Source organism: Acartia tonsa, chromosome 7 (assembly GCF_053477335.1).
Source record: "Acartia tonsa isolate MP-2025a chromosome 7, ASM5347733v1, whole genome shotgun sequence".
Lineage (NCBI taxonomy): Eukaryota > Metazoa > Arthropoda > Copepoda > Calanoida > Acartiidae > Acartia > Acartia tonsa.
The window spans coordinates 19,676,388-19,692,961 of record NC_137266.1 but is presented as its reverse complement, the minus strand read 5'-3'; the positions used below and the strand labels follow the sequence as shown (position 1 = coordinate 19,692,961).

At 32.4% G+C, this 16,574-nt stretch overlaps 1 protein-coding gene across 1 annotated transcript in view; it reads left to right on the top strand.

Moving 5' to 3' along the window:
• The window catches only part of LOC145325019 (uncharacterized), a 39,440-nt gene that overhangs the window by 9,130 nt on the left and 13,736 nt on the right, over window positions 1-16,574 (top strand). Inside the window, exons 4-8 of the mRNA XM_080167811.1 lie at window positions 3,035-3,109; window positions 5,648-5,705; window positions 7,422-7,511; window positions 7,822-7,875; window positions 8,104-8,209. Of these exons, the coding sequence (XP_080023937.1) occupies window positions 3,035-3,109; window positions 5,648-5,705; window positions 7,422-7,511; window positions 7,822-7,875; window positions 8,104-8,209 (383 nt within the window). The remainder of the gene's footprint in view (window positions 1-3,034; window positions 3,110-5,647; window positions 5,706-7,421; window positions 7,512-7,821; window positions 7,876-8,103; window positions 8,210-16,574) is intronic.

Here is a 16,574-nt window from a genome sequence, read left to right as displayed (position 1 = left end):
TTTTCATATTGGCTTATTCCATTTGTACTTTCTGCAAGATTTGGTCAATTTCCTTGCAGGTTATATCCAGACCAGCCATATATTACATGATAACATGACAAAAGGACGTCCAAGCTTCGTGTAATGTATCGAGATTCGCCTCTTCCGCCCTTTTACATAAATCAATAATTCTTATACTAAAGTAACAGGATGTTTGTCTGTGTGTCTGTACCGAGGGATCTCGCTAACCGCTGAACCGATCGGGTTCTCCTTAACAGGGTAGATTCTCATATGTCCCGGGAAGGTTCTTAACTATTTTTGGGGAGGGTACCACCACCCTCCCAAGAGAAATCACAAAAAATCGAAATTTTTTACGTTCTCGATTTTAGAAAGAGAGTTCAACGCAAACATAAACGTCAAACGCAACATAGACATATTAAAAAAAAAACATTTAAAGTGCCACTAGAGGCCTCTAGGGGCGTAGCCGCTAGTTCTTCTATAAAATAACAGGATCTGTGCTTCTGTCTGTCTGTACCAAAGGTCATTTCAAATTGATGAACCAATTAGGTTCCACGGTGTAGCTTATCATATGTCCTGAAAAGATTTTCAGCTATCTTGTGGGAGGGTTTGAAAGAAGTGAATAACGAAAGTCCAGACAGAAAAAAATATTCCCCCCCCCCCCAAAAAAAATCCAAAAAAATGGCATTACTGTTTTCATAACAATAAGCTTCAATATTATTGCAGAATTTAAAGTCATTTTTAATACAAGCTGAGGTTTTTTTTGCTAACCAACGGCACCTAATAGCATCTTGGGGCAATTGAGGTTAATGGGAGGGGGGGGGGGGTGGGGGGAGTCAACATCCTCTTCCGATTTTTGTTTTAAAAAGAAAGGGTAAACATTTTTTTAGGGGCGATTTATCTTGAAAGTGTGGAGCTACCCCCCCCCCCCCCCTAAAATAGTTATAAATCTTCCCTGTACCTATAAGAAGATCAACTGTTAATAGAACCATGTCGGTTCAACGAGATCCAACACTAACTTATGCATATAGACATTCTATTAGTTGTATATAAGGATAAATTATGACCTTATGAATTCCATTACAAACTTATTTCATAAAAAATGTTGTCTGGAAGGGGGATGTTGATTAAATTCCATGGACAATACCAACAATTTCTTGGGTGTAATATCTTTATCTAGTGTTGTCTGTTTGTGTGTGTTTGTGTGTGTGTGTTTGAGTGTGTGTGTGTGTGTGTGTGTGACCCAAATGTGTCTGAAATTGTGTGTTGACGTTGACTGGACGTGTACATGGACACTACCAAACACAAACACACAAAACAAATACCATTTAGGCTGCAGGCGGATTTTCACAAATTGAAAATGTTCAGCAAGTTTAGAAAAAATATTGTAAATGATTAAAAAGCAATTATTCAAATCTTATTGATTTTTAATGTCAAAAGCTTTGATTCATAGGGTTATTGTAATAAGAAAATTAGGGGTATAGTCCTTTCCACGACATCCCTCCATAAGGAGCGATTCTTCGTATTTTTCACAGTAGCTTTTCTCCTATTTCTAGTATACTATACTTAAAATTAGTTGTTTCCCGAGATAAATATGTAGAAGCAGTAAATTTGTTCTTATATGAAAGGATACCTTTAAATATTTAATAAATTTATTTTTACAAATATAAATGTTATATTACTATGTTATTCGTTAAAGCTGTCTTTAATAATTGGTAATCTTTTGGATGAAGTCATTAAAACAGTAATTTTTTCGAATTAAGTAAAAAAACAAGTGATCAAATGTTTTGTGAAAGTCAAACTGACTAAAACCATCCTAACACTAGTTTTATCATTCTTACCGCAGTTATGTTAAGAAATTATTGTCTGGGCCCTATCTCTCTCTCTCTCTGTCTCTCTCTCTCTGTATCTCTGTATCTCTCTCTCTCTCTCTGTCTCTCTCTCTGTCTCTCTCTCTGTCTCTGTCTCTCTCTCTGTCTCTCTCTCTCTCTCTCTCTCTCTCTCTCTCTCTCTCTCTCTCTCTCTTTCTCTCTCTCTCTCTCTCTCTCTCTCTCTCTTTCTCTCTCTCTCTCTCTTTCTCTCTCTCTCTCTCCTCTCTCTCTCCTCTCTCTCTCCTCTCTCTCTCTCTCTCTCTTTCTCTCTCCTTCTTTGTCTCTCTCTCTCTCTTTCTTATATCAACTTATCCGCATATATTTATTTATTATGCCAAAGATAAGAGGAATAGGATATTATTAGAAAATTATAGTACATTACTTTTTTAGAAAGATTTTTTTTCTAAGTAAAGTCTTTTAGTGATTGTAAGAAAAAATTGTAATGCCATATTGGATTGATGTGTAGCTGTTTTTATTGTTAGAACCAGTATTATGGCATGTTTATTGTTTAAATTGTAAACATGATCATTAAAATTTCTAATTTCCATCGATAAACAAGAATTATTTTGAACGTTTTCTGTGACGGACGGTCGGATGGACATATCCTATTAATATAGTAGCTTCTCTACTAATGCTACTGAAAATTCTGATAAATATTCTTTTTAATCCCTGTTAATATGACAAAATAAGATTATTATTTGCATTCTTATATGGTATTTATTCTTGCCAAGCATGGACATATTAGTGCATTAATACTTTACACTCGCTGAACAAATCTGCAATTATTAGATGCGATTCTACAACTAATAGCGACACAAGACTTATTCTCGTGTATGTAAAGTGTATAAGTTTATTATTAATAACTATAGTTATTGCTATAGAGATGCACAAAATGTGAATATTAATATGAATGTAGATTATACAATATACATAGTAATTTTACTGCATCTATCATACAATTTTAAAATGAATATTAATGACTAAAATAATTGCAATCAAGAAGTAATTTGATAAGGGGGGTTGTTGGCTGTATACAACTTATACCTATTCCAAAAACCAGTATACAACTTCTCTGGAAATCACAAGCGGTTAGCCTTGCATCAAAGTGTAAATAGTCGGAGAGAAGATATTGGGAATTGTTGTTAATCATTTTTTTTATGTTTTAGGTTAGAGTGCAGTTCTCTACTAGAGGAGAATCTTGATGAATCAGATCTTGTTATCAAGGCTGTTCTAGCTTCCAGGTAAATACACCTCTAGAGTCTTGTTGAATCAGATCTTGTTATCAAGGCTGTTCTAGCTTCCAGGTAAATACATCTCTAGAGGAGAGTCTTGATGAATCATATCTTGTTATCAAGGCTGTTCTAGCTTCCAGGTAAATACATCTCTAAAGGAGAGTCATGATGATTCAGATCTTGTTATCAAGGCAGTTTTAGCTTCCAGGTAAATACATCCCTAGAGGAGAGTCTTGATGAATCATATCTTGTTATCAAGGCTGTTCTAGCTTCCAGGTAAATACACCTCTAGAGTCTTGATGAATCAGATCTTGTTATCAAGGCTGTTCTAGCTTCCAGGTAAATACACCTCTAGAGTCTTGATGAATCAGATCTTGTTATCATGGCTGTTCTAGCATCCAGGTAAATACATCTCTAGAGGAGAATCTTGGTGAATCATATCTTGTTATCAAGACTGTTCTAGCTTAAAGGTAAATACACCTCTAGAGTCTTGATGAATCAGATCTTGTTATCAAGGCTGTTCTAGCTTCCAGGTAAATACACCTCTAGAGTCTTGATGAATCAGATCTTGTTATCAAGGCTGTTTTAGCTTCCAGGTAAATACATCTCTAGAGGAGAGTCTTGATGAATTAGATCTTAATATCAAGGCTGTACTAGCCTCCAGGTAAATACATCTCTAGAGTCTTGATGAATCAGATCTTGTTATCAAGGCTGTTATAGCTTCCAGGTAAATACACCTCTAGAGTCTTGGTGAATCATATCTTGTTATCAAGACTGTTCTAGCTTTAAGGTAAATACACCTCTAGAGTCTTGATGAATCTGATCTTGTTATCAAGGCTGTTCTAGCTTCCAGGTAAATACACCTCTAGAGTCTTGATGAATCAGATCTTGTTATAAGGGCTGTTCTAGCTTCCAGGTAAATACATCTCTAGAGGAGAGTCTTGATGAATCAGATCTTGTTATCAAGAGTGTTCTAGCTTTAAGGTAAATACACCTCTAGAGTCTTGATGAATCAGATCTTGTTATCAAGGCTGTTATAGCTTCCAGGTAAATACACCTCTAGAGTCTTGGTGAATCATATCTTGTTATCAAGACTGTTCTAGCTTTAAGGTAAATACACCTCTAGAGTCTTGATGAATCTGATCTTGTTATCAAGGCTGTTCTAGCTTCCAGGTAAATACACCTCTAGAGTCTTGATGAATCAGATCTTGTTATAAGGGCTGTTCTAGCTTCCAGGTAAATACATCTCTAGAGGAGAGTCTTGATGAATCAGATCTTGTTATAAGGGCTGTTCTAGCTTCCAGGTAAATACATCTCTAGAGTAAGGCCATGATGAATTAGATCTTGTTATCAAGGCTGTTCTAGCTTCCAGGTAAATACATCTCTAGAGGAGAGTCTTGATGTATCTGATCTTGTTGTATTGTATTGTATGACATAATTTTTTTATGGGCACTATAAGCTGCTTCATTTTTTAACATCATCGATTTTAATTTTTGATGATTCTGGATGATATCATATATTTATCAAAAAGGTTAAATAATTTGAATATCTGTCTGATAATGACTGCCATTTTTAAAATATAGGATTAAAGGGAATATCCCAGATTCCGCTGTTTTTTCAAGAATATAAAGGATATAAAAGGTTTAATTATTCATTATTTAAAAAATAAATGTTCAATCTGAAATTTTCAATGATAAAACTTATTTTAAAATCTTTATTTGCAAATTTCTTTTAATTCTTCCAGGCAAAATTAACCTTTTTACTTTTGAATTTTTACATAATAGAAACATGATAAGTATTATTGAAGTTGAAAGTTCTCTGGCTTACTGAAAAAAAGAATAATTAATTTTTTGATTTTTTTCTGATTGAAATATTTTTTTAGACGTCCGTTCTCTATTAAGCTGTGATAAATAAAGTATTTGTTAACGTCATGGATCATATCACATCAAATCAGATGCTATGAATGTGCCATAATTTGTAAAATTAAATTCCTCAATTCAGATTATTTATCTACGTGTCAGATAAATATTTTTAGAAAATGTTTAAAATGTAGATAAAAAAAATAAGTTATAATGACTAAACTTTTCCCCCGTTCATTAAATTTATACAAAATGTTTTTAAATTTAATTTACAATATCATATTGGCTCATAATGAAGAATAAAAATTCTCGATTTTCTAGATTAAGATAAAAGATTAGGGTAAATTGTGATTTTTCTAAAAAAATAGTTTTAAAAGAATATACATTACAATTTATCATTTTATAAACTTGATTTAACCGTCTAATTATAAATCGTGAGTGTGATGGAAATAGTTTTTGGGTCATGGAAAGAAACGAAGTTGCGGGTTTCATTATATTTTGACAGTAGCTTTTGAAGGTTATTTTGTTAGGTTAAGTTAAGTAAATGTTAATAATTGCCCCGCAGGGGCTAGAAATAGGAGCTAGACTACTGTGAAAATACGACGAAACCCGCAACTTCGTTTTCTTTCCATTATCCAAAGTTTTAAATAGTGCCCCCTAGTGAGATAATAATTAACTATATTTTTAGATCATCGCCCCAGGAAGATGGTTACCTGGCCACATTTAGGATACAAAAACTTTTATATGTAAGTATTATTTTACCTTAATTATTTTTTAAGCAAACCGATATCCCTATATAAAAGGATGTCTATGTGTCTGTCTGTACCAAAGGATCTTGCTAACCACTAAATCGATATAATTCTCCTTTACAGTGTAGCTTCTAAAGGGTTCTGAGAAGGTTTACAGCTATTTTAGGGAAGGTCACTACAACCTTTCCATGAAAAGTAACCCCACAAAAAAATGTATTACTTCTTCTGTGAAACTAAAATTTGAAATGGAGGCCTTTAGGGTCGTAGCCGTGAATAAATACTAAAATACAAATATTTTTGTAATTTTGTAACGCTAATAGTATATTAATACTGTCAAGTAATCAATGAAAATATAGACATAAATGCTATAATAATATTCTCTTTTCCTTATATAAACTTTCTCACAGACGCTTTTAATTACATGGAAAAAACAGCAGTATAATTCCTATGATAGCTTTTAATGAGCCTTCAAATACCCCTACTTTCAAAAACTTGTAGCTCCTAGCAGTATGAACATAAGACCTTAGTCCTGCAGGCTTCTAGGACCTTTTGGTCATTGCCTAAAATTAGCATGACAAAAACTTTTTTTCTACAGGTAATAAAGGGGTTCGGCCCAGAGTTTATGTGTCCCACTAACAGTTTGAGGGATAGCGCCCAACAGGCGAATGATTTTTAGCCAAATTGTGTAAAAACTCGGACGCCAAAAATCTTAATGAGAATGTGATTAAATGCACAATTAGGATTTCGCACTTCAAATCTGCTTGCAGGGAGAAAGTGACACTCTTAAGATAAGACAAAGCATAATTTTATACAATAAATTTATATTTTTACAGCTTGCTATTTAGTTTAGGTTTGAAGAATATGGATAGCCACTTATAGTTAGGACTACAACTAATGGGCTATACGAAAAGTGTCAAATGTGACGTTATAAAATTACAATTAAAAAGGAAGGATGAGAGAAGAAGTAGGAAAGGAAACCCCTAAAAAAGAGATAGATTCAGATGAATTTTTATGAGGTCACACAGGACACTTTCCGTATCTCTAGTTTCTTTGTATTAGAGTTACTTTAAAACAAAAAAAAACATATATACAAACTTGTAAAACAAAACATATTAACCAATTTTACTTTCTTTTCATCCTTGCAATTAAAAACAAGCAACTGCTTACTGCTAATTCATTCTGTAGAACCTTGAAATTTATTGATTGATGTGATTTACAAACTATTTAGTATTTCAAAACCTTGAGATGAATCAAAATAATTTATTCTGTCTCTTTGACTTTGACAAATTGAGTTTTTAACACACTTAATAAATTGCATTGTGAAGTTTTTTTCTTCTTTTTAAATAATTTTATTCGTTTTCTGTTAATTATAGTTTTGAATGTTTCCAAAATTACACAATAAAAAATATCAGCCCTATTCATATTACGACTTAGGTGTATGGATGGGCATACAAGTGTAATTAGATAATCATGACTGATTTAAATCTTCCCTCAAAAACAAAGACATAACCGTCAAGCCGAATTATAAATCTGACATAACACTAATTAAAACATCGTCTTCAGAATTTTAAAGGCGTATCAGATATATTTTTCAAGTAGAGCATCGAAGCCAACGAAACTGAAATAATCTTTTAATTTTTCTTTTTACTATCCGTGGAAAGCTGTTTATACTACGATATATAATGTAACTATTAAATAAAATTGTATGTGCAGGCAAGTCCAGAAGGTCTCCAGTCCAAGTATCTCAGGTTAGAAGTTCCGACAACAAGTGTTATTGATGGAAACTGCCCTATGTCAACGAAGGTACAAAGCTATCAACTTTATTAATCCTATAATTCAATTTTTCTTATTCTTAAAGTAGTTTTTAAGATTAGAGAAAAAATTAACTGCTATGTTTTTTTCATTTTAATAAACAAACCAACAGAAAATTATCCCTTCCACTTTTAAATATTTATTTCAAAATAAGGGGGTTGATGTTTCTGTAAATGATTATGCACTTTAAGAAAAACCGATACATCTTTAGTTTAATTAACATCAAATAGAAAATAAAATAAATAAAAAAATGATACCTGCTCAATCTCATTGTTTACCTCATGTAACTGTTTTATTTTAGGTGAAACCAAGAACAACTTATTTGCTATTTGTCAAACAGATGAGGGAAGCGAAGGTAAATATAACTTGTTCGTTTATTTTATCATCTTGATATGTTTATTTGTCTTTTCATACCTTTTGCATTATCCGAATTCGTTTGGTCCCATGGACCTTTAAAACAGGGGTTTTCATTTGTCCATTTGTGTCAAAATTTGATTTAATCTATCTTAACTGTTTTTGTGAAGTGACAATATTATAGTTATATAATATTTATTTAGTCTAGAACTTATTAATATTAATTTAGGACGGTCTTTTTGCCTCGCACGAAGATTTCAGCCTGGTATCAGCGCCTGTAAAGGTCACCAGACATATTCTGAGACATGTCAGAAGTCTCATCAGCCAAACTAAAGGTTAGATACATTTCAGAATTAGGTATCAGATTGAAGGGCGTATGGGTCTTGCAATGGAAAGCACAAACGGGGTCTTAGATAGTTTTTCTAATGATATTTCATTTGGTATTTCATTTGAATAAATAAGATTTTAATGGGGATGGTAGCTTTCGTGCATTATTGTTTTAAACTTTTTTAGTTAAGGTTATATTCATAGGCGTCCAAGGGGGGGGGTAATGGGCCATTTGGCACCCCCAAAATTTTTTGAACAATACCCCCCCCAAAAAAAAATTACCCCTACCTTGGGGGTGCCGTAGGCACCCCCAACGATTTTGGGGGGGGGGGGTATTTACCCCCCCCAAACCATTTTGGGGGGGGGGTAATTACCCCCCCCAAAATAAATGTTCTTTAAAAAAAAATTTTTTGGGGGGGGTATTTACCCCCCCCCAAATTGAATGTTCTTAAAAAAAAAATTTTACTGAAATTTTTTTTTTGGAGGGGGGGATCTATGATGTAATTGTAAAGCACTGAAGATTCCATAAAATAGATACCTAACTAAATTAAATGTTTCATTAAATAATGAAAAAGAATTTCTATAGGCGATTTCTTTTGGGAGGATGTCAAGGTGTCTCAAAACTAGTTATAAAACTTACCAGGACCTATAAGACGCTTCACTTTAAAGTATAATCATATTGGTTCATTGGTTAGTGAGTTAATTATTGTATTTTTATGTTCTAAAGAATGAGATACTACTAAATATATATTTGAATAGTAGTGGCGCCCTTAGCATCTAAGAACTCGTGTTTTCTAAAGGGTAAAAAGGGAGGAGAAAAATAGCCTAAAACCACTCAAAGGATTGACCTATAATAGTGTGGAACCATCATGGGATCTATGTGAAGCTTTCCTAAAAAGGAGAACTCAGTATTAAAAGTAATGAAATCTGAAGCTATAGTCAAATAAACCTTACTTACTACTTTATGTTATAGGATAGTACTTATTAACTTAATAGATTAGGTAGGTGCTTTTTTTACATAATTAAATTACCCCCCCCAAAAATTTTACCCCCGGGGTAAATTAGTTTGGGGGGGGTAATTACCCCCCCCAACAGATTTGGGGGGAGTATTTACCCCCCCCCCCCCCCAATCAAATTTTACCCCCGGGATAAAAATTTTGGGGGGGGTAAAAAAAAATTTCGGCGCGCTTCGCGCGCCATTTTACCCCCCCCAAACACGAATTACCCCCCCCCCTAAAATTTTTTACCCCCCCTAAAAAAAAAAGCTTGGACGCCCCTGGTTATATTAGAATAGGTAAAGGTATAACCCCCGTGGGGTTAGGGCACCCAGCGGGGGGAAAAGTAGTATTCTGACAATATTGTCTTAAATAAATAAAAATTAAATTATATATACAAATTCACAAATATATGTGTGAATTTTATGTTTAACCACCAGATGCAAACTTTCATATAGGATTTCCGTATTTACTCTTGGAAAAGCATTTATCTTAAGCAATGTTTTTTTATGCTTTTAAAGTTGGTTGCAAATGCAATACACCTATATATTTACAAACACTTCAAAGAGTGCTTATTTCGATTGCATTCTTTTAAAAGGGACTTTACTACTGTAGAAAATTTAAAAAAATGTTTTTTGCTTGTTAGTTTTCATCCAAAAATCAATTAAACCCATAGGGTTTAAGAATTTATAGATCCTTAAGATCCGTTAATCAAAAAAAGTTGCTACATTAAACAAGAGGACTTACTGACAGAATTTAAACGCAGAACATCCTTCTAAACATGGGCTCGGCAGCCGCACGTCAGTCGTATGTAAACCTCAGTGAAATAATCATATCAAACTTTAGAATTAAGCTTGATGTCTAAACCTGTTCCCAAACAAACAATCCATCTTTTCGGAATTTACTTATTTGCCTACAAGCAGGTTTAAAATTGAGGTTGATGCGCGGCTTGGGCGCAGCTGCCGAGCCCTGTTCTAAACCTAAGCCTGTGAACAAATATTCTGCACGGTTTCTCAATTTGCTTATTTATTTTGCAAACATGCACACAGAAACACACACACAAACACACAGAAACACACACACAAACACACACACACAAACACACTTAAGGAAATGTTATTAAGAAGTTGTTTTCTTGGTACTTAAGAGCAATGTTAAATATGGTAAAGTGAAAAACAAGCAATTAAGGTAATACAGAAAATTAACTTCCTTCAAAATTTGATTAAGCTGTTTTATTATGACTAAAATGTAATTACACAGACAAATTTAATAGTTAGATTAATAGAGACAAAGAACGTGCAATCAAATTATTTACAAATCAAATCAAAGTATATTTACGGCCTTCAATAAAGAATTAAACAGAAACTCTACTTTAAAATTATATTTAGATTGCTTGCGAATTTTTTATTTCATTTAGGGACAGAGAAAAGAAATAAGATTATTGATTAACATTAGAATCAATTACTGCTGAAATTTTTAAGCAACGTTAGATTTATCTTGCAGTGTAATATCCAGAATCCCTGTATCCCTTGCAAATAAGAAATGGTATAATAAAGGTTTACAAATATTTGCTGTTCTTGATTTAGCTTCTTTACACAAGAAAATTGAAATAAACAAGAAAGATAGAATTCATGTTTGCATAGTAAACAATCTAAAATATGTATATTTCTTTCTTTTTTTGAAAAAAAAAATAGATTTTATTTTTTTTGTGTGTCTTATACTAGAGGCTACGCCTCTAGAGGCCTACCACCTCACTTTATGGTTTTTAAAAGTAAAACTAAGTGGGGTTGTGGTGTCTTTTCTAGGGGCGATATAATTTGAGAGAGTTAAGGGACCCTACCCAAAGTAGTTACAAACCTTCCCAGGGCCCATTAAGAGGCTTTACTGTAAAGAAGAACCATTTTGGTCTAGTGGTTGGCGAGATCACATACAAAGGGACAGACCCACATACATCCTGTTATTTTTATAAAAGGATTCTTATTTTACTGTTGATGCAATTGTTTTAATTTCTTAGTTTAAAAATCACAAAAGATCAAAAGGAATAGTGAAAAAAAAGTTAAAATTTTAATTTATATTTATCTAACTTTCTTGGTGCATTTTTATGCCTAAACGTAAACAAGTATCATTTGTCATATAACTACTATTTTCAAAGTCTGTACTTTTGTAATTTTTCGTACTTGTTTACCCCAAATGGAAAGTTACGCATTTTAAACATCCATCTGGAAACATAAAATACCTTATAAATCCTTTAAGTTTAAACATCACCTAAAGTCTAAAACAAGAATAACTTTGTCCAAAGGTAGCGCATTCAAAAGGTCATAGTCGTAAAAATGATAAAAGTATATGGCAATTTCCCTTTAAGTTTCCAATCAAGCACAGAAACCCCCAACCTTCTTTGTTGCGATATATTTAAAATAAAGGTGGGTAATTGTACGTGTGTCTTTATTTAGCTTAAGAGCAAGTCAGGTTAGTTTATATGTGGTACAAGGAAGCCCCACTGGGTTAGTGCTCAAGAGGCCCCGCAGGGTTCCGGCATAACTAAACCTCCTTCATATACTAAATTTTTAAAAATACATATCAATGGGAGGGTTTCTGACATTTTGATGAAAAGTACCAATGATCTTTCAATGACATACTGTCGGACGGACGTGCAATATTACCGTAGTTGTATAGTAGCTGCGCTACAAACTAGTAAAGGGCACGCATCAAGTACTATGCCGAGTGTCTCAAATTTTGCACATTTTAAAGGATAATTCACCTGAAAGTAAAGAAATATAGATTAATTTTACCACAGGTATGGAGGAGATATTGTCTGTTTATTACTATTAGTCCCCAAAGTTTATAATAGTGTTTTCTTATTCGTTGGCTCAACAACTTCGAGGACTGTTTTTGAATTTTGATTAGTTGGTTTATTAAGTTGAGTGACTAAAAGTTATGTAAGGGGTAATTTTATAATGGGGGATGTACAATACATCGTCCATTGTCTTATCCTTTTAGAAAAAAAGTTTTATGTGATTTAATGGTCTAAATTACAATGTCTTTGATGGTCCAAATATAGATGAAAATGTACACAATTTTAAAATTTTGTTTTCAAACCTTTTAGTAAAGTTACTTTTCTTTAAGGGATAAAACTAAAACGCAGGACGAATATATGTATGCTCAATATTGCTTTTTCTTAATGACTTTTTTTTTTACAGAAATAAGGTTTTATTTAAAATCCAAATTAAGAATATTTTTCAAACAGGGGTTGTTGTTTATATGATCAAATAATGATAAAGTATAAATAAAAAGTAAAAATTTGATTTTAATTTTTTTGCAATGTGAAATCTTGAAGAATTTAAACATTCTTAGGTGCAATCTTGCTTTAACATTCTTATAACTTAAGTTACAAACAAATGAAGAAAGAAATTATAAGCAGGAGGTTACAAATTAATTTATTAAATAGAATTTTCACTTGAATTTAAAATATTTATCTATCTTATTGTTTTTTTTTTATATCTAAGTAGAGGCACTTAAGACGAGGGAAGCCCCCCGCCCTTTCAATATTATTTTTAGAAGAAAAAAGTAAAATGTGGACCATGAAAAGCTACTGGTAAAGGAGAACCATATCGGTTCACGAGTTAGCGCGATCCTTCGGTAACCACACAGATAGAAAGACAGCCTGCTACTTTTTTCTTAAATATATGCAGCTAGAAATCCTGTAAAGGGATCTTTTACATAGGCTGTAAGTTTTTAGGTTTAACACTTTGCCTCACTCAATTGATCTTTATATGTTCTGCTTATTTCTTTGATCTCTGTGTCTAAAATGATGTTTTATCCTATTTTCAATTGGGCATGTTATATATAGGTGTAATTGAGAATAAGCTTGCATTTTCACAGACAGATCCCAGATATAAATCCCCTTAACTTTTTTGTGAGACAAAATTGTACCCACTTTAAATAAAAATAACTAAATTACCAATGCAATTTAAAACATTTTAAACTTATTTCTCATAATTGCAATAGCTTATAGGCAAAGCTATTTTTTGAATATATGAAACAAAATTTGTAAAATAAACTTATTTGAAGTGAATTATATTAATTGATTAATAATCTAGGCAATATCTATATTTAATTAACAGCGGCCTAACTATAACTAGGGAGTAAGGGAGGGGACAACGGATCGAATATTCAATTTTTAGGAGTCTCAGACCTTGGGTTCTGGCCTTAAGAGAATGTCCAAGAATTTAGCAGGTTCTGACTGACTTTGGGACACTAGCGCATCAAATGAACCTAACTCGCTGTGTTAGTTTTGAATTTAGTAGACGGATATATTTGTTATGGGATAGCTGGTTTTAAAATTTTTTTTCTCCAAAAAATATAATTTCATAGATAAAAACTTTATTGTGATATTTGTGTAATAAACAATCTAATAACCCTTAAATTTATAGTGGCATTTAAACTGTAGGAATATTGGTTGAAAGAGTTCCAGGGAGATTTTTCTAGTAATTAATTACAGAATGGATACGTCAGTCTGATGCACAATTAATCTAATTTTCAAATGAATGCATTTTTACTTGGAACTCTTTTCTGATTTTATAGTTTTCTAAATTTTATTAACACACTCTTTACAATTGTCTTCAAATTTTCTGGATAAATCTGGATTTCATAGCCTTTCAACAAAAACTCTTAAATTGAATTTATTGCCCATTATCCCCTCCCTTACTCCATGAACTACAACCGTACCTCAACTTTCAAAATCAAACATAATTGCAGTTTATCTGAACTGTAAAAAAAATAAACATAATAAAAATGCCCAATCCTAATTAAACACTGAAAAATAGTGTAAGGAGGGTTTATTACTTTTCTTTACTTGATACTTCAGGATATTTTTTTATAGTATTCAGTGAGACATTTTATTACCTGAAATCCAGAAATAATTACATAACATTAACCTTAATTAAATGTAAAATATATTAAGGTTAATTATTTGAAATGTAAGCATAATTCAGTTTTTTTTTATTTTATTATTAGTCAGCTTAGTCAGTAAATATGAAATACAAAATCTTTATTTATTTATGTAGCAAGACATTTTTTATACCTCGTCCGACCTTAATATTTTCCCATTTGTTAAGGTTAGGTTATATTACGTACTGGAAAGACCTACAGGGTTAGGGCAACCCAGGGTTAAAAGCTCTCCAGGTGTTAGGCGAAGAGTACGAATTTCTCACACAACCACCTTAATTTTAGTGCTCTATTGTATCTAAAGATTCTCAGCTATTCTCATACATATTGTTTTTTACATAAAGTGTTATTAGCCTTTATCTTTTAAATGCACTTACTTATGGCAAGATTGTCCTTGTTTTGTAATGAATATTCTTATTTATCAGCTCAAATATTATATTGTAAACTAATTATCCAATATCAGAGATATGCATAATTAGAGACGGCGGACCTTATTTGCATATTTTGTCTTTATTCCCTTTAAAGAAGCACTCTTTTTCTAAAAAATTGTTCTAAGGACTCTGCTAGAATTTGACTAATAATTATGTAGGTAGTGACACTTTAGTGGGGGTCTAAGGATTGATACCCCAACCTACCCCCTAAAAAATAAAAATGTAAAATTGGGGAAGGACTTTTAAGTAAGGCTACAATTACCGAAAGGGGTGTATACTATTCAATTACTATTTACGACTTGTCTTTATTCGACTATGTACTGGTTACACATAAGATATTTTGGGTAGAGGCCTTTTCATGACAACCCCGCTTAAGGGGCGTTTCTTCGTAATTTCACAGGTTATAGCCCCATGCAGGGACTAGAAATAGGAGAAATGCTACTGTGAAAATAAGACGAAACGCCCCTTCAGAGGCGTTGTTACGACAGGGACTATACCCGATAAAGGGATTTTTTTTAATTATATGAAAATATCATGATTAACATAAAGTTAAAATTTGGCCATTATAAACATTTATCCAATACACTAAAAGATTATTATTTATTAATAGTTTGATTTGAATAAAATTGTAGAGTGTCATTTTTATGGATGTTTTGTTGCTAAATTTTGCTTGCACAATTTTAATTGAAACTGATATTTTATTTAGAACTTGGCGTTAGCGCATGCATAAACAGTTCAAATTATTGCAAAACAAATAGATTTTTTAATTCTTTTATAAAAGTAACAGGATGTCTGTTTGTTCCGAGGGATCTCGCTGACCGCTGAACCGACATGGTTCTCATTTACAATGTAACTTCTCATAGTTTCAACAAAAGTTTTGAATATTGTGGGAGAGGGTACCATCACCCCTACACCTCAAGAAGTAAATTATGGGTTTGTCGGGTGGGGGGGGGGGGGGGGGGGGGGGAGTGTATGGGAGTTAATTATCACATTGTGGCTTATAACCCCCTCTGGGTGGAAGGCAAATTTCAATTTCAATTTTATTTACCCAAAAATTCTGAAATTTCAAAGCTTTAAAAAAATATATTTTTTTTATCATTGTTTATCATATTTGGTTGAGCATCTATTTATCGTTGATTGTCTTATCCCTTAAAATCCAGGATTTAAAGCCACTACACGTTTTCTATTTGCTTACATTAAGTGACCTAGACAAATATTACTTTTTCAATAGGGAATACATCAATATACTTCTAGGGACAATAAATATAGAAAGACTAGATCCCCAATACATTAATTTGGCCAATAGGAATAATTTATAATTGAGGAATTTAGTCAGAAAGTGTTCAAATTTGGTATGAAAGAGTCGGATTTTATTTCAGTTCATCAATATCATAAATAAATATTTTAATTTCTCAGGATAAAGCTAACTTTGACTTATTTGACCAAATCTTCTTCTGGTGAAATATAAGAGTAAAACACTAGATGGAGAAAGGTTAAAATAACTAGTTGTATCTCCCCATCGCAACCGCCCTGTGCAACCTTTTTATTGGGTCATTGAAAATCAACCAATGGTGTCGTTTATATTAACACAGCTAAGTAGCAGAAAATAACTCAAAAGCAGACGAAACAGGTCTTTGAAAAAGGAAGGGAGGTAGTTGTCTGTATATACATCTATACTACAGGATCTGTAGCTGAAATCCTTTTTAATTGTATGAATTGTTGTGAATGACTAACCATCTAGAAAATAAATCTATTTTTAGGGACAATATTTTTTCATTCCTATTTTGTAAATTGACACTATGTCAGTTTTAACTTGCAAAAAAATTGAATAAAAATAACTAGATAAACTTATTTTGGTTTATGTTAAAAAATAATATATATTTTTGTATTAAAGGTATCATGCGAGATAAAAAAAACCAATGAGATTTTTTCCTTTATTTTTTGTATCCATTTAATTTTAAAGGCAGAAAATACCAAAACATAAGAGTTTGGTTTATAAACAG